This window comes from Mesoplodon densirostris, chromosome 10, assembly GCF_025265405.1.
Source record: "Mesoplodon densirostris isolate mMesDen1 chromosome 10, mMesDen1 primary haplotype, whole genome shotgun sequence".
Classification (NCBI taxonomy): domain Eukaryota; kingdom Metazoa; phylum Chordata; class Mammalia; order Artiodactyla; family Ziphiidae; genus Mesoplodon; species Mesoplodon densirostris.
In genome coordinates this window covers 2309799-2331520 of record NC_082670.1, presented here as the reverse complement: position 1 = coordinate 2331520, position 21722 = coordinate 2309799, and the positions used below count along the sequence as shown (strand labels likewise).

Genomic DNA, 21722 nt, shown 5'->3' with positions numbered 1-21722 from the left:
TTCCAACCTATCCTGAGGCTCTGGATAAGCCCGCGCAGGCGCGCCCGGCGCCCCGCCCTTCAGGTGCAGGCACCGCCTACAAGCCCCGCCCCGCCTGGCTCGCCCGCTGCCGGCAGTGGGCGGGGCCTGCTCTGGCTGTGAGGCCGCTGGCGGGGAGGGCGGGGCCTGCCGCCGGCGCGGCGGTGCGTCGCGCGGTGATGCGGCTGACGCTGCGCCCGCCAGGCTGCAGTCCGGCCGCCCCGCCCCCGGCCCGCCCCGCCGGCCTCCCGGGCGGCCCTGTCAGAGTGCGGCGGCGGGCGGCGCGGGGCTGGTCTTTGCAGCTGGCGAGGAGGCTCGCGCGGCACACCCCCGTTGGTCGGCGCCTCTCTTCAGCGCGCGCGGACATGGCCCAGGCAGCGGCGCACTGCCCCAGCGCCCGCGGCTCCGGGGACGGCGAGACGGGAAAGCCCAGGAAGGTGGCGCTCATCACAGGCATCACGGGCCAGGTGAGCGGGGGCGGGGGCCGCGGGCACGTGTGCGCTCGGGGCGCCGGCGGGGCGGCCGCGGGGGCGCCGGGAGCTCGGGCCGCGGGGTGGCCGGTGCCCGCGCGCGGGGGCTCCCTTGCTGCCCGGTCCCCTCGCCCGGGTCCCAGGTCGCGGAGGAAGTAAGAGGGAGCGGTGCTGTGCAGTCACAGACCAGGAAATGTTTTCCTGTTTTGTGTTACACGTTAAAAGCCCACCTCGCAGGAACTTCCGAGACCGCGGCCGCACCTGGACGTGGGGCAGGCTGGTCCGGGCTCGGGCCGGGTCCCCTCCGTGCCCCAGATCCTCAGGAGTGTCCGGAACCTGGCCTGCGAGCGGCGGGCGGCGCCGGGGCCGGGCCTCTCGGGTCCCCCCGGGCGGTGGCGGTGCCGACACCCGGTGCTCAGGAAGTGATGGGGTGAATAAAGGTGATAATCCTAATGCGCACGCAGGCTGTGCTTATTACGCGCAGTCACTTGGCTGATAGGACCTCATTTAGTTTTCCCAGCTGCTCTTTGAGGCGGTGCTCTTATGATCTCCACTTCACAGATGGGGAAACCGAGGCCCGCGGTCAAAGAGCTAGGAAGTGTCCAGTTGGGATTCACACTGCTCTCAGACTCTCTGGCGGGAGAAAAGAGGTAGAAGCTGTCTAGAGGTACAGTGAAAGGGCGTTAGATAGTTGTAACTGCTGGATACCTGATTACTTCCTAGTTACTCATGCATCGTGCTGTGTTTAAGGTAATTACAGTAAACCCCGGTTTGAAAACTGGTGGGAGGGGTGGGGGGGAGGGACAGGGATCTGAGGCTGAATAAGAGAACCCTCAAATTCACTCAAGGGCCTGCATACTTTCAATATTATGGAGAAATTAGTTAAGCTGTTCCTGTAACTCTGTTGGTATGGCTTATGCCTACTGAAGTGCCAGCAGCGTGAATCCATGCAGGTTAGAAGGGAAACCTTATTTAGAGCCGGGAGTGCAGTGATCCGGTTGGTGCTGAGTGGCCTCCTCCAGGCTGTCTTCCTAAGCTACTCCCTGGCCAGACAGTTTTGGCTCCCCACTTCATTTCTACCTTAAAACCGCTGCTTGAGGGTCAGGCTCCTTCTAACCTCTGCACCAGTATCTCCCACTTCCCTCCAACCCCACCCTGTGCATTGTCCCCTCACTTGTTGGGTGTTGTGCTGGCTTCTGCAGCCCCTGGCACAGTGCTGAACTCTGGTTGCCACGTAAATCCCTGCTGGTGGAGTTTACCGCTCTGCTTCACATTTATCTCCCTGGACAGTGACTCCCGCCATGGGTCTCGGAGTGCTGTGAGGTTAATGCAAAGGGTCTGGAGAGCCATACCTGCTGTCCGGTTTCTTAGTCGTGTTGGGTGAGAGCTTGCTGAGCTACTCACTCTGCTGAACATTTTATATATTCCTATGTAAGAGGCAGGTACAGTTTTTGTTCCCATTTTACACCTGGCTTAGTAAGTAAGGTTAAGTATGTTCCCTGAGGGCGCACATCTCCTGAGTGTTGGGGCTGAGATCTGAACCCAAGAGTTGCTCTAAGCCATTTTGTTATATTGCCTCTGTGGTTAGCCACCCACATTAAGTTACAGCTCTGTGTGTGTGTGTGTGTGTGTGTGTGTGTGTGTGTGTGTGTGAGAGAGAGAGAGAGAGAGAGAGAGAGAGACGAGAGAGACAGAGGGACAGAGAGAGACAGAGAGGGACAGAGACAGGGGGAGTAGGGGAGAGAGAGGGATTGTTTTACTCTAAGAAGAGGTCTCAGATTCAAGGTGAGATTGAAACCGCTGCTCTGGCCCTTAGGGCTGTCGTGGCCTTTGTGCTAAGATGGGCTCTTGCATGGATTGTCCCACGTTCGCCCTTGAGAATGCGTGCAGGTGGCCAGGGTGTCTGTCTGCTGTGCATCTCTAGTGCTCACTGCCAGCAGTCATTCCAGCTTTCTTCCTCCTGTCTCTTCCTGACAGTAGTTGTGAATCATTTCCCGGAGTTTTTTTTATCTTATTAAATCACCTCGAAGAAAACCAGGCTGTGCTCTGCATTGCCGCTTCAAGGCTCTCCGCCAGCCATCCCCAGGGCTCACCTCATGGTCTAATTATGCTTGCTCTTTGCTACACCTGGGGAAATGTTATTGCTGGTCCCTGAATATTGCTGCCTTGTACCTCCGTGGGGTCATTATTTTGCGCCTGAATGCCCTCACAAGTCTTACTCCTTTTAACTCAGCTAAAAGCCTCAGCCAAATGCAATCATTCCAGGCTTTGTATTTTCAATTCTTTGTATTTACAGATGTGCAATCCATGTTGGCTACATAGATAGTTTACATAGCTTAGTTCTTTGGTTTGTTAACTCCTTTAGGGTAGAAACCTTCTTTCGAGCTTACTACCTCCCATGTGGCTTCACCTAGTGGGCTTCCAAAATGTTGACTTCCTCTTCCCATGAACAGAACTTGTCTCTACTGTGTGTCTGCAGGGTGCAAGGCTTGCTTTGTGGCTGCTGGGAGCCAGAGCCTACATAAGCTGTACTCTCTGCCCTCCAGGATCTCACAGTTTTTGAGGGACTTAATGCACATGTCAAAATCCGTATTTTACAAATATGTTAGTGCCCACATGCCTGGTTCATCCAACCTCACTGAATGCTGGCAGTAGCAGGGGCTGTGTTTGGGGAGAACAGTGTGTACAGAAGTGCAGAGAGGGGAAAGTTTGGGGGGCCATGAGGACCAAACATAGTAATAATGGGAGGAAAGAGAATTTATTACATTTTTTACCCCTTGCTTATTTCCAAAAAGATTCTGAGGTGGCTTCAATTAAAAAAACACAGCGTTGGACCATCCTAAGAAGAATGAAAAAAATAGGAGTCTGCAGTGAAGGCTGTAGAAAGATGGAGGTAGTGTCCCCAGCACTGAGGACGGCTGCCAGGTGGGCATGAAATTCAGCTTTGAGCTCCCTGACCGTCGAGACAGAGTGGGTGGGCACGTGGAACTTTGTTAGTACTGAACTCTCAGGGGGACACAGACCAACATGATGCCCAATGAGCTCAATAGAGTCATCTCAGGACGCTCTTGTTACCCCGACGGACTGTGGGAGCACATTTTTCAGTAGGTGGAGACTTTAGAGAACTGAATGGTCAGCATTTGTGGATTTTTCCCTTTCTGATATCTGTTATGTCAAGCTAGTCTCTGCCAGGAGCATAGGCAAGTTGGAACTGTAGACTACCTTGTCAGGTGTCCTTGGTACGAAATTAATATGGGTGTTTTAAATATGGAAGAACTGACACATTGAGGTCCTCCACACCTGCAAGTAGCCTAGGTTTTCCTTAGGAAGCACTTTATATGTGGTCAGACATCTAAGCAAGCACCAAGTCCAGAGTTCTGCGCCATGACACATGGAAGGCAAAGCGTTTATCTTTAAATGGTTGGAAAGTTAGTCCTGGTCAAGAGGAGTTAACTTGTCTGCTGTTGGAAGACAACACATTTTTACCAAATCTTGCATAGAGGAAAGAGATGGACCCTTTGAGCTGTCAGGCAGATTATTTAAGCCGCGATATTTTGTTTCAGAATTTTATTTTTATGGCCTTTTTTTTTTTTTTTTTTTTTTGCTGTACGCGGGCCTCTCACTGCTGTGGCCTCTCCCGTTGCGGAGCACAGGCTCCGGACACGCAGGCTCAGCGGCCATGGCTCGCGGGCCCAGCCGCTCCGCGGCATGTGGGATCTTCCGGGATTGGGGCACGAACCCGTGTCCCCTGCATCGGCAGGCGGACCCTCAATCACTGCGCCACCAGGGAAGCCCTATGGCCTTATTTTTTATTTTCACTAATTTAATTATTTTCTTTTGAGCATGTTCTAGCTGCCATCAGACAACCATAGTCTTTAAAGAGAGCATGTTTAAAACAGATACCCAGATTCCTTAGACTTAGGTGGCTCTCACAGGCTTTATCTTCTTCATTTAAGAATTAATTTAAGATGCTGGAAAATGGTAATTGAGAATTGTCAGGAAGTACCATTCTTTCCACAGTTTTCCTTATCCCTTTTAAATAATGCTTCAATGGGATTATAATAGATGACGGGGATATTACATCTTCTGGTTTTACTTTCTAATCCATATTTGGTGTCCCGCAAATTTCTGCATTCCAGTATCGACATCAGAATCATCACTTGTGTAAATGGAGATTTAGTGAAATGTGATGAAGTCTATTAAAATAAGCCTATTTGATTGGTAATGGCTACATGGAATTGCGGAGCCAAAGCTGTGTCCAGTTCAAGGGAGAGGCCCATGATAGATTAGTGATGTCTGCCTGGGAAAGGGATGGGAGTGATGGCACGGTGCTATGTCTTTACAGGATTGTGACTCCTTGGGTTTAGGAAAAAAGTGTCTTAATCACTTATCCTCTATATCTAGCATAACTGGTAAGGGTTAGGTACTCAAAATATTTCGTAGTTAAGTCTTTACTTACTGATGTTTATTATCTTGCAGAAAACTTTCCTGGAAGTTGTAGAAGTCTGTAGAAATGTGAACAGGATGCAGTTGTTGTTGGTTGGATAGAAGCAAGGCATTTCAGGGTACTGTGGGGGAATTGGACAGTATATACCCAACATAGTTGCAATTTAGGAGATAAAATGATTTGTTGTAACTTCATATTTAAAGGATTTAGAAAATACCCATTTCAGGGAAAAAAAGTATCCCGTTTTTGTACTCATGTTAACCATTGAATTAAAAAAAATATTCCGAAAAAAAAATTCCATTGGCGTGCACGTTGAGATCTTAGTACTGGAGTTAAATAACCATCATTGTGTGGAGGAGGAAGGGAGGCTGAGAAGGTGTGATTTCCCGGGTCGCACAGCCGCTTAGCACTGGAGCTAGGACTGATCAACACTGTCCTTCACTGACAATGGCAAAGGGGCTGCTTTGAGCCAGAAAAATCGGGGTAAAGGAGTCTATGGTTGTGAAATGTGTAGCTTGGTGTTCTGTAAAGTTGAATAATAATAAATTACACCTGAAAAGCAATCAAATCTATTTCAGTGTTTAAGGAAAAGGTGACTTTATGTTAAGTTTTATAACATTTAACATCTTATTTTGACAAAATATTTGCAGTTTGAAAAGATTGAGAGGCAATTAAATAGGAGTCTTTAGTATTTAACTTACAAAGGAAAATTAATAAAATACAGGGACTAGAGAAGGGGGTTCACGTTAGGCCGTTCCTTAGAGAACTCTGACACTCGCTTCATTGGAGGCATATGCTGTCCCGAGCTAGTTGCCTCCGGATCCTGCAGACTTCTTGAGCACAGCCTGTCTCCCCGTTACGTGCGAAAGCCCAGTGCTTTGTCTCCATGTGGGGCTTCGGGACTCCAGGGCTGAAATCGAGGGGAGTTTTATTAGTTACCACCTGATTGCTGAGATGAACTAGAAGAACTGCTAATTGTCCTTGTGGTCTTGAACGGCTTTCTTTGAGGTGTGGAGTTCTCAACTTGCCTGTCCTTTGAAGCAGCCTTTTCTCAGCTTTTGTTAGAGGTTTTCACTAAACTGGGATTATTTGGCTATGATTCCATGTAAAGAATCAGGCTTAAGGAGTGAGGCAAAATGTTTGCCTTTAACCAGGATTCTGGACACTTGGTAGATAATTATTTGGGGGGAGGGCACAGAAAAAATTTACTAGCATTGATAGAATGATTGCTGTGTGCCAGGCAGTGTGCCCAGCATTTTGTATAAATTATCTCATTTACCTGTGGGTGGTAGGTATATTTACCGTCCTCCTTATACCAAGCAGGGAAACTGAGATTTGGAGAACTTCAGACTTGCCTGAGAACCTCTTGCACTAGTCTTTTCTCAGGACCTTCTCTCCTGTGTCAGGTCAGACTAGCTCTGTTGGCCAGATTGTTGACAAACTGTACAAGTTCACTGCTCTTGAGAAGCAGGTTTTTTTTTTTTTTTTTTTTTTTGCGGTACGCGGGCCTCTCACTGTTGTGGCCTCTCCCGTTGCGGAGCACAGGCTCCGGACGCGCAGGCTCAGCGGCCATGGCTCACGGGCCCAGCCGCTCCGCGGCATGTGGGATCTTCCCGGACCGGGGCACGAACCCGTGTCCCCTACATCGGCAGGCGGACTCTCAACCACTGCGCCACCAGGGAAGCCCAGCAGGTTGTTTTTAAAGGCTGTTTGTTGATTAGTGCTTTACCATGCTGGTTAGGTGATATTAACATACTAGCCTGTGTGTCGTAGGAGAAGTCTGGGGTGAGGGTGGGGACGGGGGGCAGAGGGCTGCTCTCTGAAGCCTGCTGAAGACCCCTGGTGGCACCTTTCTCCAGCATTCTTCCCAGTTCTCTGAGGGTTTTACGGTAAGAAAGGGAGATGGGGGAGCAGAGTGGCTTCCCTGCCCACAGACCTCCCGGTGGAGGGTCAAGAGCCAGCCGCCACTTTGTGGGCCCTCAGAAGTGGGCCAGGGCTGCAGCTTGGGTGAGGGTGGTCTGGTTGGAGCCTGTGGCTGCAGAGCTTGCCCGCCGCCCAATGTGCACAGGGACAGCGAGGTCTCTGGGTGGTGGAGAGAGGCGGGCGAGGGCCCTTCTCCACCTCCGTGTGGACCGGAGTTACAGCTCCGGGTTCACTTGCTGTGCTCCTTTCCTCTCTGCAGAGTGCGGTTTGTCCTTGCTGTCAAGGCCCAGATTCCTGAGGAGACTAAGAAGTCTCCTGTTCTAGACTCTTGTACGCCGTCATGTAAGCTGGAAAATCTTTTGGCCTGCAGAGTGCCCTTAATGGATGCTTTGGACTTGCCTTTTCTCCAGGTGATAGTTTAATCTGAAGAGATGCTTCCTTGACTTGAGAGGACCCTCCTCTCTTCTCTCTTCCAGTAAGCCTTGCATTCGGGCTGAGAGTGGTTCTCTATTTCATATCCCCAAAATTTCCAGTAGCAATTTGGTGGTTTTTTGTTGTTGTTGTTTTTTGCTTAATTAATCTTTTCTCTTGGAGGCAATTACATTTGGGGGCAGATCATCCTCTACTTAGTAATAGAAGTACTAATGCTCATGACTAATTCGGTCGACGGATGTTTGAGTGCCAACGATGTGTCAGGCACTGGGGATACGACAGTGAACAGAACAGACACAAATGAGCCTCCTGTGACACTCCTGTTCTGGGTGGTGACGGTGGGTGAACGACAGTAATTAAGGTGTGTTGAGCATTCCCTCTGCCAGGCACTGCTCAGCAGGCTTTACACCTGTTTCCTGTCTGGAGCAAGGGAGCCCTCCTCTGAGGCGGTTTTCTTGTCACCCCTGAGGAACGCAGAGGTTAAACAGATAGCCCAAAGGTCACTCCCGTCCTTGTTTGCAAAGTCAGAGGTGAAATGTAAATCCCAGTAATTTTATTTTCTATCAAGTTTATTACTAGAATTAACAAATAAATTCTAAGGAGAGGTAAATAGATGGTGTGTCAAATTTGAAAAATAAAGCATATTCAAGAGTTTTTTTTGTTTTTGCAGTTGTGGAAAGATATGGATTATAGTAGTAAAATAGGCCTGTATTAATCACTACATTATGTGCCCCTTATTTTATTTTCTTTGCTGTCATTTAGGTCATACCGTTAATTAATTTGTTGATGACTTATCTTGCGAACTCCCTAAATGCTGGGACTCTGTCTTGGGACAAGTGGTAGAGGAGTTGGATTTCTTGGCCAGTGTGGGTTTCAGTTACTGCTTAGCTACTTAGGAGCTGCATCGATTTGGGCAGAGTATTTACCTTTGCTGTTAGGTTGGAAGAGTTATTCCTACCGAATAGAAAAGAGGTCTGGCATGGAATAGGGCGTTTGCCCCATGACTAGAATGGACCTCTCTTCACAGTGCTAACCAGATAGTGAGAGTACTCCAATATGGGGCAAGGACATTGAATGTGGAGGGCTCCAAAGTCAGCCTTGCTCCGTGGGGGGGATCTGTTGCCTAGGGCTGAAAGTCCCCTGGGATTTGGAATCAGCCACAGGCTATAAACAGATTTGACATCCGGTGTGTCTTACAGTGCAAAGCAGATCTGGGGGCCGGTCTTATCTTCCCGTGTGAGAGGATTGTGGGCTTTGGACTGGACTTTAATCCTCCTTACTGTGATTTGCAGTCCAGGAGGAAAGGTCTGGCATAACTGGGAATGAGAAGGCTGTCTTCAGTCCTGTCCTGCTTTGGCCAGAGACTGTTACGCGGTGAAACTGTTTTTATGTCTTTACATTACACATAATTAATTGATTAACTGGGGAAAGAGTGTGGACCTGAGAATCAGAGGCTGGGTTTTAACACCAATTAATTGTATAGCCTTAATTTTTTCTTAATCCATAATACGAAGGGATCACCTGGCGATCGCTAAAGTCTGTTCAGAGTGGAGCGTGCTATAACTTCAGAATTGAACACTAATTATAGTTTATTGTGTGCAAAATGTCTTGTATTTAAGCAGTGCAGTCATTTAATATCAGTTTCAAAGCTAAGGTCAATAGGAGAATTAAAAAAAAAAACCAGTGACTGTTAACTGTAGTGAATTTATAATTAAGTGTGTAAACTGGGAAGAAATTCACATATGAGTTGTATTTTGCTAGAATTTATAAGGTTAAAGCAGAAATTCTGAGCTGTCTGCCCTGGTAGATTTTACCAAATGAAGTGGTTTTTTGGTGAGGAAGGATTTAAAATTCCTGTTATTTATTTTTTGGATTGAAATATTAAAAAAGAGTCTGTATTTTGAGGTTAGTGTTTAATAGTGGAGGGTCTGTGCATTCAGTAAACAGCTGCGGAGATTTATTCTGTGTTGAGTTAGGTGCTAGGCGTATAGCCACCAGCAAGATGGATATGATATTGTTCTCAAGGGGCTGATAGTCTAGGGGGGATGAGTAATGTGACAGGTAATTTTACAGCATGTTAATTGCTATGATAATAATAAGAGAGTCACTGAATCACAAGGAGATCTTCCCTTAAATAAAAATGATCCATAGTATCATTAATTCAGCAGATTTATTGAGCATCACTTAGCTTGGAAGTTTCTGGTTATGAATGCCATTGCATTAAAAGGGTTAACTGTGAGGCCTTTCTGTAGGAAGCTGAACTGCTGAACGATCCCCTATATGCTCCTTTTTTCTTCTTTTTGATGTAGAGATCCTCATAGTCTAGTATTTCGTGAAGGATGTTCCTATTTTCATTCTCATTTTTCTATCTCAAAAGCTGTATTTCCAGCCTTTAACATTTATTCCATTTGGAGACCTTGCCAATTATTTGATCATATATTTATGTATACACCGGGGAATCACAGACCAAGTGAGGAAGCATTTATGAACTGTCATCGTGTGATGACATAACGTAGGGGGCAGGTCAGATTTTTCTTTTTGGCTGATCAAATTTGAGTTTAACAGAATACTCCTAGTATAGTTCCTAATGGTGAGTTAGTGTCAGCCAGGCAATTGATATTTGTTTTAGGGTTTGATAGCTAATTTTTGAGCCAGTATTGTAGACAGAGACATAAGAGGTTAAAATCAGATAATTTTGTTTTGTACTAGAATATTAGGTGTATGATTATTTGAACCAGCATATACTTTTAAGTGTTTTGTTCCCTGTAGTATCCCCAGCGTGTAAAGTGCAGAGTGTAAGACATGGTACGGGACTTGGAGTAGGTAGGGAAGGAAGCAGACGTGTAGGTGCCGAGGTGAGGGTGCGCCTGTGGCCGTCAGTTTAGGGAGGAGTGGCTTTGCAGACAGTAGCAGGGAAAGGAGGGCGGTGGGGACTAGTGCAGTTGGGAGGGCTCCGGGGGCTGGCCTCAAAGCGTGGTCAGATTGGGGGGCGACGAGGGACTGAGCTCCCTGAGAGGGCGGTGTGTGGATGGAGTATGGCAAATAGCATATTCAAAGTCCAGACGTGCGAGTCCGGGGAGGCCTGGAAGAGCAGGTTGAGGGGTGTGGGTTTGACTAAATAAGCAGGGGTATGAGTGGAGCTCGGCCTCGGTTGAGTCTGCAACCTGGGCCCAAATCCTGCTTTAAGAAACGTCCTTCCGGGAGTTACTTAATCATCTTGAACCCTAATTCCCTTTTCTTTAAAATGCAGTTAATTATACCCACATCACAAGGTGGTGTGCAGATTAGATAGGATGATTTTAATAATGCCTAGTGAGGTGCCTGACACACGCTGCTTATGAAATTCTGGTGCTTATATTTATCATGTATAATACATGACTTATGTGTGGTGCGTTCCCCAGCATGGGGGAGAGTGAGAGGAGAGGGCAGCGTGGTGTAGGCGCAGAGTGAATTTGAGTAGGAGAGCCAGGAAGACCTGCTAGATTATAAGGATGTAGATGCAGGCAACGTTGGTTGTGGAGAAGGACAGAGAATCAAAGGGACAACGGGACTTTGTGATTAGTTAGGTACGGGGGTGGGTGGTGAGGAAGGGAAGAGTTGGAGATCTCGAGGTTGTTTTGATTTTGGAGGCTGGCTGGCTGGCTGGTATCACCATGGCCAGAAATGCTGCCCCTGGGAAGGAACAGCAGTGCTTGGGGAAGGGAGTGAATTCAGTTCTGTTCCTCTTGAGTGTGAGATGAGAGCATGACGTTCAAGTTCTAACAACCTGTAAGCCATTTAAAATGTCAGCTTGGAATGCAGGTGAGAGATCCCGGCCACACAGTGTCCCGTCTAGGCCTGGATGCAGCTGTGGGTGGGGAAGCCCTGTATTCTGCTCTGCTTGCCCGCCGCCCGGAATGTGCTGTGTTACCTGCCTCCTGGTATTAAAACGAACATTTTCCCCTTTAGTTTCATGATTGAAGTTAACCAGGTTACTTCAGTTATACTTCAATTCTCCCCCCTTTCTTTCTTTCTTTATATTTATTATCTTAGATTTTTATGAGTTTTGATGTTATTGCAAGAATATATTCTAGCAACGTGAATATTTTGTTAAGCAGAGTCTGATTTTTGCACTCAAGGAATGCTTTTTTCTAGGTAAGTCAAGCCTCAGAACTCTGCTCAACAAGATCAAAGGGCTTTTGGGATGAAGCAGTGTGGTTTAGGATCCCACACTGCTGATGTGTGACTTTGCTTCACTGTGATGTTAGCCATAATATCTTACATTTGTATATTAATTTGTAGTTCTCAAAGCATGTAAAAAGCATTTCCATTGTTCTACATGGTATTCTGGGATGCAGGCAGGGCAGGGATTGCTTCATTCTAGAGATGACCAGCATCCAGAGTGATCAAGTGACCTGAGTCTCAGTGCTGGCGGCTGTCCGCACAGTAATGCCGAGCTTTCGTTCCTTCTTCCGGATCTCACAGTCTGCTAGGGTTAATTCAATTTAGCTTTCTTCTGCATTCCCTCAGCAGTGTTTTACTCCAGGCTGGTGTTTTTCTTTACTGTTTCATAAACAGACTATGCTAGGCAGAGTAATGCTCCCACCCCACCCCAAGGTGTCCACGTCCTCGTCCCTGGAACCTGTGAATGTGTTACCTCTCGTGGCAAAAGGGACTTTGCAGATGTGGTTAAAATCAGGATCTTGAGATGAGAGATGATCCTGGCTTATCTGTGGGGTCTGGCATCATGGGGGTCCTTCAGTGGGGAGGAGGGAGACAGAGGTGTCAGAAAAGACGGCCTTGTGAGGAAGGTTCAGCCGGCCAGGGCTGGCTTTGCAGATAGAAGGGGCCACAGCCAAGCGGCACGGGCGGTTTCCGAAAGCTGGGAGAGGCCATAGGATCCTCCCTGGAGCCTCCAGAAAGCAACCGAGGCTGCCTGACAAGGCAGATTTCAGACTTCCAATCTGCTGAATTGTGAAGTAGTGAATGGGAGCTGTTTTAAGCCACTGTGGTTTATGGTCATTTGTTACATTTATGGAAATTTGTTACAGCAGCAAAGAGAGACTGGTAGGCAGATGATATGCTTGTTCCCACTTTGCACTTACTGGGAATTCTCTCTTGCTTTGGCCTATTCACATGTATTTGTCTTCAGATTCTAGCTTCCTTCACATTCCAGCCCTCATTCATTTCCTTCATCTTGGAATTCTTTGCACATTTTAAGTTATCCCGCAAATATTTTTGCATGCCTTCTGCTGGTAAGCAAGATATTCCTTCCTTTGGTATTATGGAGAACACCCATTGTCCCTGTTTTCAAGGAACCTCATCTAATGAGGAGCATTAATGGATCATTTCAACAAATATTTATTTAACACTGAGCTCTGTCATAGGCACTTTAATAGCCACTGGAATTTAGGCCAATTTGTTCCTAATAAAAAAGCTGTTCTATCATCACCATCATTATTGTTATATAAATACAAAGTTCTCCTGTTTTGTTTGTTTGCTTATTTTTTAGATTCCACATGTAAGTGAAAACAGCAGAGACAGACTCACAGATACAGAGAACAGATTAGTGGTGATCAGAGGGGAGAGGGCTGGGGGTAGGAGCAGAATAGATGAAGGAGGTTAAGAGGTACAGACTACTAGGTATAAAATTAATAAGTTACAAGGATGTAATGTACAGCACAGGGGATATATCCAGTACTTTATAATAACTTTGTCTAGAGTATAATCTGTAAAAATATCAAATTACTATGTTGGACACCTGAAACTAATATAATATTGCAAGTCAACACCAAAAATACCCAAAAAAAATAAAAACTCCACAGACTCCTCCTTTGTTGGCTTTGAGGAAGCAAGCGGCCTTGTTGGCAGGGAACTGTGGATGACACCTAGGAGCTAGGGTGGTCTCTGGGTGACAGCCAGCAGGAAGGTAAGGCCTTTGGTCCTAGAGCCACCGTGATTGAATTCTGTCGACAAATGGAGTGAACCCTTAGATCCACTCAGGCGTTGGATGAGACTTGACACCTGGCTTGTAACCTAGAGATGACCTGGCTAAGCATGCCAGGCTCCAGATCCATAGAAAATGCGTGATCGTCAGTGTGGGGAGATTGAAGCTGCCGAGTTTGTGGTAACAGGGTTCTGCAGCAGTGGATGATGGATCTGCGCCCTGACCTCGCACAGCACGTGCAGAAGCGGCTCAGAGAGCGTCCCAGCCGCTTGAGCAGTGTAAACGCGTGCTGTGGTCATCCGCACGAGAGTGCGCGTGAGCAGGACAGTCAGTGGGGCTGCTGTGATTCGACTCCCGTGGTGTCAGTGCCTTTCACGGTGAGAAGTGCTGAGAAGCAGTTTTGCGGTTTGATGTTTTGGAAGTCCACTGGGAATGAGGAGAAGATGCTCTTGCCGGGCCCTGTTTTGCGTCTAGGGGGATGAGCGAGGAGGACCTGAATATCAGCAGGTCCCAGATTTCACAGACTGTTAAAAACTTGAGAATGATATATACGGTGGCCAAGTTTTTATCTTTAAAGTAAGAACCTTCAGAACAGCAAATTCCTGTCTGCTACCAGTACCACTAAAATGTAACAAGGATGTGTTGTCAGCATAAAGAGCAGTCACCAAATTACACACTCTTGGCTTGTGACCTAGTTTAGTATGTCCATTTTTCTCATTTTGTAAAGGAATGGGTTACAAATGTGTCATGGATTGGCCTTGGTCTATTGACTACGTTTGGGACACCGTTGAAAATTGTTTTATTAAAGAAAAGTTATTCACTTGTCTGATTCTCAGGACTCAAATATAAGTCTCCTGGCCTGCGGTGACCATATTTTCTGGACCCCAGGGTAAGATACCTCCCTGACTATATGCCCTAGAGCGGGCTGAACACTGGAAACCGGGGGCATCGGAAAGAGTGTGGCGTTACTGTCCATAGAGTACTGAGCACCTTGCAAGGTGCCTGGTGAGCATTAGTGAGCTGGTGGTTTGAGATTTCATTTTTTGCCCTGTTCTTTGGTGCTCTGGGCAGACTCCCACCTCCCAGAGAAGACCAGCAGCAGCTGGTAGAGCCAGGATCCCGGTTCCTCCTGACAGCTCTGGTCCTGGGGCTGTCCTTTGAGTGTGCTTGCAAGGAATATGCAAATTACTGCTGTGTTTCAAGTTTAACTTGGGAACCTGAAACTGAAATCAAGTTTGGGGAGCTTCTGGTGTTGTGAGGTTGGTCAACCCCCCGGGTATGTGGGCAGCGGGTATTAAGTGAATTTCTCAAGGGTGAATAGGAAGATTTGGGCGGGGGTTGTTTTTGAGGAGAGGTGATAAAGATAATGGATTTTTCAGAGAGTTTTGCTTTTCTGAATTTAAATATAAACCTTGGAAAGGAGACATAGAAGTTAGAACAAATACTGAGCTGTTTCTATTGTTGTTTTTTTTTCTTTCAGCTGTTTTGTGGACTCTAGTGGTTTTTCATTTCACCCCCTCATCCATTTTGCTATTTTGACTAATTTAGGAAGTTTTGAATTATTTCAGCTTTTATACAGTATTTTCTTTCCATTGAGTTGTCTTTTAATCTTTACTAATGTTTGAGCATGTAGATTTTAAGCTATTTAAGCACAACCAAAAGTTTATACTATTGCCGGACTGTTATTATGGGAATTTTGGGTTTAATTCCTAAAAACAAGGGCGTGTTTTAGAAGGAGTTGTTTCGTGGAGACAAGGCCATTGATTGGGAGCCCAGCTGGAGGTCTTAGAAGACCCTCCTGGGGCACTGCGCTTAGTAGAGGCTTAGGGTCAGGTCCAGGAAACCTGACATTCCTGCTGGGCTTTTTGAACCACACAGGTCGCTTCTCCTATATGAGCTGATTTTCTTCTCTTTAAATATGCTTTCCAGAACAGGGGTGAATACACGTATGGAGTGAAGATTTGGACGTCTCCCTTCGCTTTCCTAGCTTGGAGTTTCCAGCTGGTATAATGGAAACTGGACTTGAGGAGGATGTTGACCATTGTGGATGACGTCCACCGTCGCTTGGGCTTGGGAAGGACTTGGGGAATTCGCCACTCGCCAGGCTCTTCAGAGGAGTCTCCAGGTGGCCTGGGCCCCGAGTTGGGGAGCAGAGGGGCTCGTGGGCTGGCTCCTGGCTTTCCCTGTAGGACGGGTGGCGTGGGCACCAGAACCGGGCAGGTGGGAACGGGCGTGCGAGCCTGCGCTTGGGGAGCTGCAGGTGATCTCTGGGCAGCGGCGCATGTGGCTGAGCCCCGAGCGATCTGGCCCCGCCTTGTCCTCACTTGCTGGCGTGGCCACTGAGATCCAGACACCCCTGAGACCTGAGGTGCACCTGTGCAGAACTGCCCTTTATTCTAGAATCCCAAGGAAACAGCCCTGGCCTGTCCACCCAGTCCTTCAGCTCCGCTGGGCTTCACCTGTCACCTCACTCACTGCACGCATCTCGGCAGTTCCTGCTGAGGTTTCTTTTCTCCTTCTCACTCTCTAGGAATTACTGACATTCTCACTGGAATCCGTGATTTCTCTAGATTTGGGGCTCATTCCAAAAGAATACTCTGTTTTTCTTTTTGGTGTTTTGACCTTTGATTTCAGTCTTCTCCAAAGACATTTGCCTTTTGCAGCTGAAGTAGGAACTGTCTATAAAGCGTGGACAGCTCTCAACGTTGGTGGCACGTAGAGTCACGTGGGGAGCTTGAAAAAGTCTTGGCTCTTCCGTATTCAGTTTGCTGGGCTTCGAGTGGGACTTAAATTTGGCTCTTTGTAGAAATGATCCCAGTGATTCAAGAGCGAGCTTGAGCAGAGAACCACCCATTAAAGCAGATTGTGGTAGTGACTTGAAGATGAAGCTATTCTTTTCCTTAACACTTTCCCAATTTTTAAAAATAGTGATACATGCTTACTATAGAAAAATTAGAAAGTTTAAGAAGGTATAAAGTATCAGGGGAAAAAAAACACCACCATAATTATACCAGTCAGAACCAGTCACCGGCAGCATTATTATTATTATTTTTTACTGTTTTGTGTGTTTCTGATTCACTTCACTGCCTTTCAGCACATGTTACTGCCTAGGGTAGGATAGGCTCTTACGGTGGCTCTGGAATTGTTCTGAAATCTTCTGAATGTAGGAGTTAGCAAGGACGGATTGAGTATGAGGGCCTGTAGGAGGCCGTGGAGCATACCTTGGATTTCAGGGGAGAGGAAACTCCATCTTCAAGATTCCTCATCACATGACCCACGCGGCATCTCCTTGGCCTCTGTTACAGTCGTCACAGACGTCTGCTTGTATATTTTGGTCCACATGTTGTTTGTATTGGTTTTCTATTTTGAGTGAGATTATGTAATTTAGGGGAATAAATGCAAATAGGATCAGAGTTCATTAATTTTGACATGTTAAATGCAAACACTTTAAAGAAAAATTCCTGTAATGTTTGTTGAAGACTGCAGGTTCAGGGCTTCCCTGGTGGCGCAGTGGTTGGGAGTCCGCCTGCCCATGCAGGGGACACGGGTTCGTGCCCCGGTCTGGGAGGATCCCACATGCCGCTGAGCGGCTGGGCCCATGAGCGATGGTCGCTGGGCCTGCGCGTCCAGAGCCTGTGCTCCGCAACGGGAGAGGCCACAACAGTGAGAGGCCCGTGTACCACACACACACACACACACACACAAAAAAAAAAAAAAGACTGCAGGTTCAGATACTCATATTCCGTCAGTGCTCATCCTGTAGGCAGGTTTTGATACCTTTGTTCTTGGGACTGTTGCTCTTGGTCTGTTTTTCAGTTAACTTTTTTTAATGGTACACTCTACGAAAGCACTTCATTAACTTGATTTATTAATATTTCAATTTAATTATAATACATAGCAATGCCAGGATTTGGTTGCACTTTTATTCTTACGCACAATTATTGTATGTAAATCTAACTCTTAGATCTGGCTGGTGGTGGTCCGGATCTCTCTGGTGTGCTGTAGCTCTGACGTATACTTACAGAGTTTGTGGACTGCACCCCAGGCCCCTCTGTAGAGGAGACTCTCACTTCACGGGTTTTCTGTTATTTCTACCCAAGAAGCAGGATTCTGCACCCGAGGCCAGTCCTGAGAAAAGACAAGCATGTGGTTAGTGAGTGCGCAGAACAGAGCGAGCCCTGGGATCGCTCCTCGTCCTGGGAGGATGACGGTGGAGGGTCCCACCTGGCTGAGGGCAGGGCTCTCTGGGTTTCTCAGTGGATTTCCTCCTCTTGAAGCTTGTTCTCATGGAGACGTGGTGAAGTGTTGGAAAGTCAGATGAGCACAGGGTGGAGATCTTGGCTGCTAGCCTGGCCAGGTGTCATCTTTTAGAAATGGTCCCTTGCATGATTATTTATTTTCTCTCTCCCTCCTCATAGTTTTCTCCTTCCCCCCATCTCTTTCTTTTTTACAGCCGTCTAGTCCCTCCCCACTGCACACACGCACTTTTCCCCAGTTCTTCAGGTGAGGCCTTAGGGCTTGGGGTGGGAGCAGCTTATCATGGGGACAGAGTTCCTGCCCAAATGGCAGAGCTGTAGGGGCAGGACTTTGTGGGTGGTAATCGTGCCTTAGGAGAAGTTGAGGAAGCAAACAGTGGGTTCTTATTTAAACAGCCCTGGAAGCGTCATTAAGGATGTTTGCAGGTCTTGGTCCAGATGGAAGCTGGCACTGGCCTGAATCCACCCCTCTCCTTTCACCCTTTAAGCATTTCCTTATTCTACTCTGTTAGTGCTTTGCAATCATTCCCTTCTGATCCCCAGCTTAGTGTGTAATTACAGGTGCTTTTCTGCTTCCTTTTTGCTGCGTTATTGATCATCAGTGTTGGTCTATAGCAAACACACTGATCTGCATGCAAACCAGAAAGTCTGAGGGCTAGTGATGACTCACCACTCACACAGAGCAGCCTGACGGGCCAGGATGGGCTGCGCGAGCGAGAGCCGGGTAGGGGCAGGGCCTTCACCCAGCTTAGAGGGGCCCCTGGGAGGCTCTGGGTCCGGTTTTGGGACTTTGCGACCCGCAACAAACTTTACCCTCTGGGGACCTCGGTTTCTTAATCTATCGCATGAGGATAATTAACCCTTAATCGCAGGGTTGTTGGCCCATAGGATAGTTTATAGTAAGTGGTATGGCAGTTATAATCTGAAACACTTTAAAATGTACACACATTAAAATATATAAAGTATCCAAAATTACAGATGTACATATTTAAGATTATTGAAGCGTTATCAGATGGGAAGGATAAAAACTAAGGTAATGTTAATGTCCTGTGCTCTCTGAGGTGGATAAAGTAAGCACCTGCTTTCCATTCTGGGGTGTGAAAGTATGTTGCAAAAATGAATCCCTTAATTTCTGGCAGAGGCAGGCTCTTGATTCAAGAAACAGTGTATAAACGCAAATGTTTAGTAATTCCCAAGATCTGATCTACTGCTTTGCCTTTGTCTTGCACTTCTTGGGGGCGGAGATGTTTCCATCCTTTGGTTTTCCTCTCTATCTGGGAGGAGAGGGGACTTTGGTTGGTTGGCGGCACAGAAGGATGGGGTTCGTTTTGTTTTTTATCCCTTTCCTTTGATCTCCCAATTTCCAGAGGGTGAGTTCTGGGCATCTTGGTATTCAGATGAATTTTTTGTAACCCTTCAGCTTTCTTTTCCTCTTGTTCCCTGAGGTTTTCGTTGCAACTCTGCAGATGTTTTTAGGAAAGGGGTGAGTGAGAAAACGACTTATCAGGCTTGGGATGGGGTGATTGCTGTGCCAGCGAGAAGGGCGCTGCTGTGGGGTAAGGTGTGACCTCAGGGCACACCCACGGGCCACGCGTCATGTAATGCTGGCTGTTAGCAGTGCCAGCCCTCTCTCACCAACTTTGCAACCAGAGAGCATCTGTTTTCAGTCAGTTTGTCTTTCAGACACAGCTGGAATACTTCCAGAGCCTAAATGAACTTGATTAAAATGTTGCCTGGCTTTTTTTATCATCTGGAGCAAAGCCCATCTTGTCTTCCCTTCTTTCAAAGAAGGTCTGTTGTTTCTTGATGGGCTTCGGCTCGGGTTCATCCCAAGTGTTCCCCCTGCAGGCTGTGTTTCTCCCACAGGCTGTGTGCACAGGGTCCTGGTGGGGCTGGGAAGGTAGAGAAGAGGAAGAGCCACCTTGCCCTCAAGGAGCTCACTTACTTGAATCAAAATGCCCTGAACTCAGCTACTCACATCAAGAGACATTTTACTTATAATCTAGGTAGTACTAGGATTATGAACGGCAGCAAAAACATGTCCAGGGCTTACATGCGCCAAGCCCCGTGTGCTAAGATCTTTGCATCTTTAATCTTCACAAGGGTACCATCGCTTTATAAGTCATTTACAAAATTATTATAAGCATTGTTTGATATTTACTGTTTAAACATAGGGTATAACAAAGCGTTGGGGGACCATTTTCCCACCTTATACCCCAGAAAAAGACTTAGTTCAGGGCCTCCCTGGTGGCGCAGTGGTTGAGAGTCCGCCTGCCGATGCAGGGGATACAGGTTCGTGCCCCGGTCTGGGAGGATCCCATATGCCGCGGAGCGGCTGGGCCCGTGAGCCGTGGCCGCTGGGCCTGCGCATCCGGAGCCTGCGCGTCCGGAGCCGGTGCTCCGCAACGGGGGAGGCCACAACAGTGAGAGGCCCGCATACCACAAAAAAGAAAAAAAAAAAAAAGAAAAAAAAAAAAAAAGACTTAGTTCAAAAGAAAGTTGGTGAAATTATATATCTCCTTTAAAATTAAACAACAAACCACAAATAGAAACCTTCTCCTAATAGTAAAATACTGTATTATATTCCATGCGCTATTACGTTTTATTATATAAATATTGTATTATAGCAACATTACAGTATATTAAAAATATACTGCAGGCCTGTAGTACAGGAAAACACGTGTAACAGCTCCCCAGCTCTCCTTACCCAGGAGAGTAAGGCGGGGGAGTGAAGCCTCCAGCGAGAAGAGGAAGCCCAGGGGGAAGGGCAGTCTTCCTAGCGATGGGTTGGGGTAGTTGGTGGGAACGGAAGGGAGGTGGGAAGGAGGCAGAGGGCGGGGGCAGCGGGGCGCCGGCGGGCGCAGAGGGGCGCAGGAGGTTTTAAGCGGATTCCGAGGTGTTACAGCCCCGGCTTAGAGAAACGGCTCTGGTGCTCGGGCCCTCCCTCCCGCTGAGCTGCCCCCCAAGTGCTGGGAGCGGCAGCCGCAGCCCCCCTCCCTGGGCTGGCCCTGGGCCCCCGTCGGGGTGCGCGGGGCAGGGCGCCCCGTGGGCCCCTGCGCACAGTGCCAGGTGGTAAATGCTGGGCTTGGGCCCAGGAGCGCGGTGGGAGGAGGCCCCCAGCGGGGGAGGGCCGAGTCCAGGTTCTTCCAGGAGGACCGAGTGGGTGGGGTCCCGCCGGGCAGGGGGCAGCTGCTGGCGGGAGGTCGCGGTGTGCCCTGCGAGCGCGCGTGTGCAGGGCCGTGTGGAGGGGCGCGCCTGGCCTCGGTGACCCCGCTCGTCCTCGGAAACGACGCTCCCACGTAGGAGGACTGACAGGAGCGCGTCTAAGTGAGGCGGGGTTCTTTGGGGTTTTCTTTTTATTAACTCTTCTTGGATTACGGACCGTTTTGACTAAAGCCTGGATCTTTCTCCGCAGAAAAGCATGAGTGCAGTAAGTGCGTGCACATGTATACTTACACGCTCACACACGCGCACACACACACAGCCCTGCGGGCCTCCTGGAGCACGTGCGTCTTCCTCTAAGTCAAGTCGGTTTCGTACGAACTTGAGCCAATGGAGAGCAGGCTTCTCTAAAAACGTTCGCGTTTAATTTATCATAAATCTAGGAATTACGAAATGAGATGGACTCTTATTCACTTCACAGAGTTTAACCTTAGGTGCATATTTCCGAACCTTAAATACTGTAAAATTAGAAATTAAAATTATTTCATGATATGAGTCCTTTAAAGTGGTATATATTTTCCTCTTTAAAAAAACATGTTAATCCCCAATACTAAACGTTTTCATTTCTATTCTGCCTTATCCTGAAAATGATTTAAGGCAATTTTATTTGTTAGTTTAAACTTTTCATTAAGGAAATTTTCAAAGATATACTAGAGTAGAAATCATAGCAGAATGGGCCTCTACATACCTGCCACTTAGATACAACAATTATTAGCTTGCGACAAAATTTATTTCAGGTGTAGCTCTACATTTTTCCATGACCCCCCATCCCAAATTTTTAACAGTAAATTCTGGGCACATTATTACAGCTGTATTTAGTATAGTATTTATCTGTAAATGATCCTCTTACAGGGGGCTTCCCTGGTGGCGCAGTGGTTGAGAGTCCGCCTGCCGATGCAGGGGATGCGGGTTCGTGCCCCGGTCCGGGAAGATCCCACATGCAGTGGAGCGGCTGGGCCCGTGAGCCATGGCTGCTGGGCCTGCGCGTCCGGAGCCTGTGCTCCGCAATGGGAGAGGCCACAACAGTG

The 21722-nt window shown here is 47.7% G+C and overlaps 1 protein-coding gene across 4 annotated transcripts in view; it reads left to right on the top strand.

The window, feature by feature from the left end:
* The first annotated feature begins 256 nt into the window (after window positions 1-256).
* Window positions 257-21722, top strand: part of GMDS (GDP-mannose 4,6-dehydratase) — a 499210-nt gene continuing 477744 nt past the window's right edge. For all 4 annotated transcript variants that reach the window (XR_009533609.1, XM_060110789.1, XM_060110790.1 and 1 more), the window contains exon 1: window positions 257-485. Coding sequence is in view for 3 of the 4 variants with exons in the window: in XM_060110789.1 (XP_059966772.1) it covers window positions 384-485 (102 nt within the window). In the remaining variant the exon portion in view is untranslated. The remainder of the gene's footprint in view (window positions 486-21722) is intronic.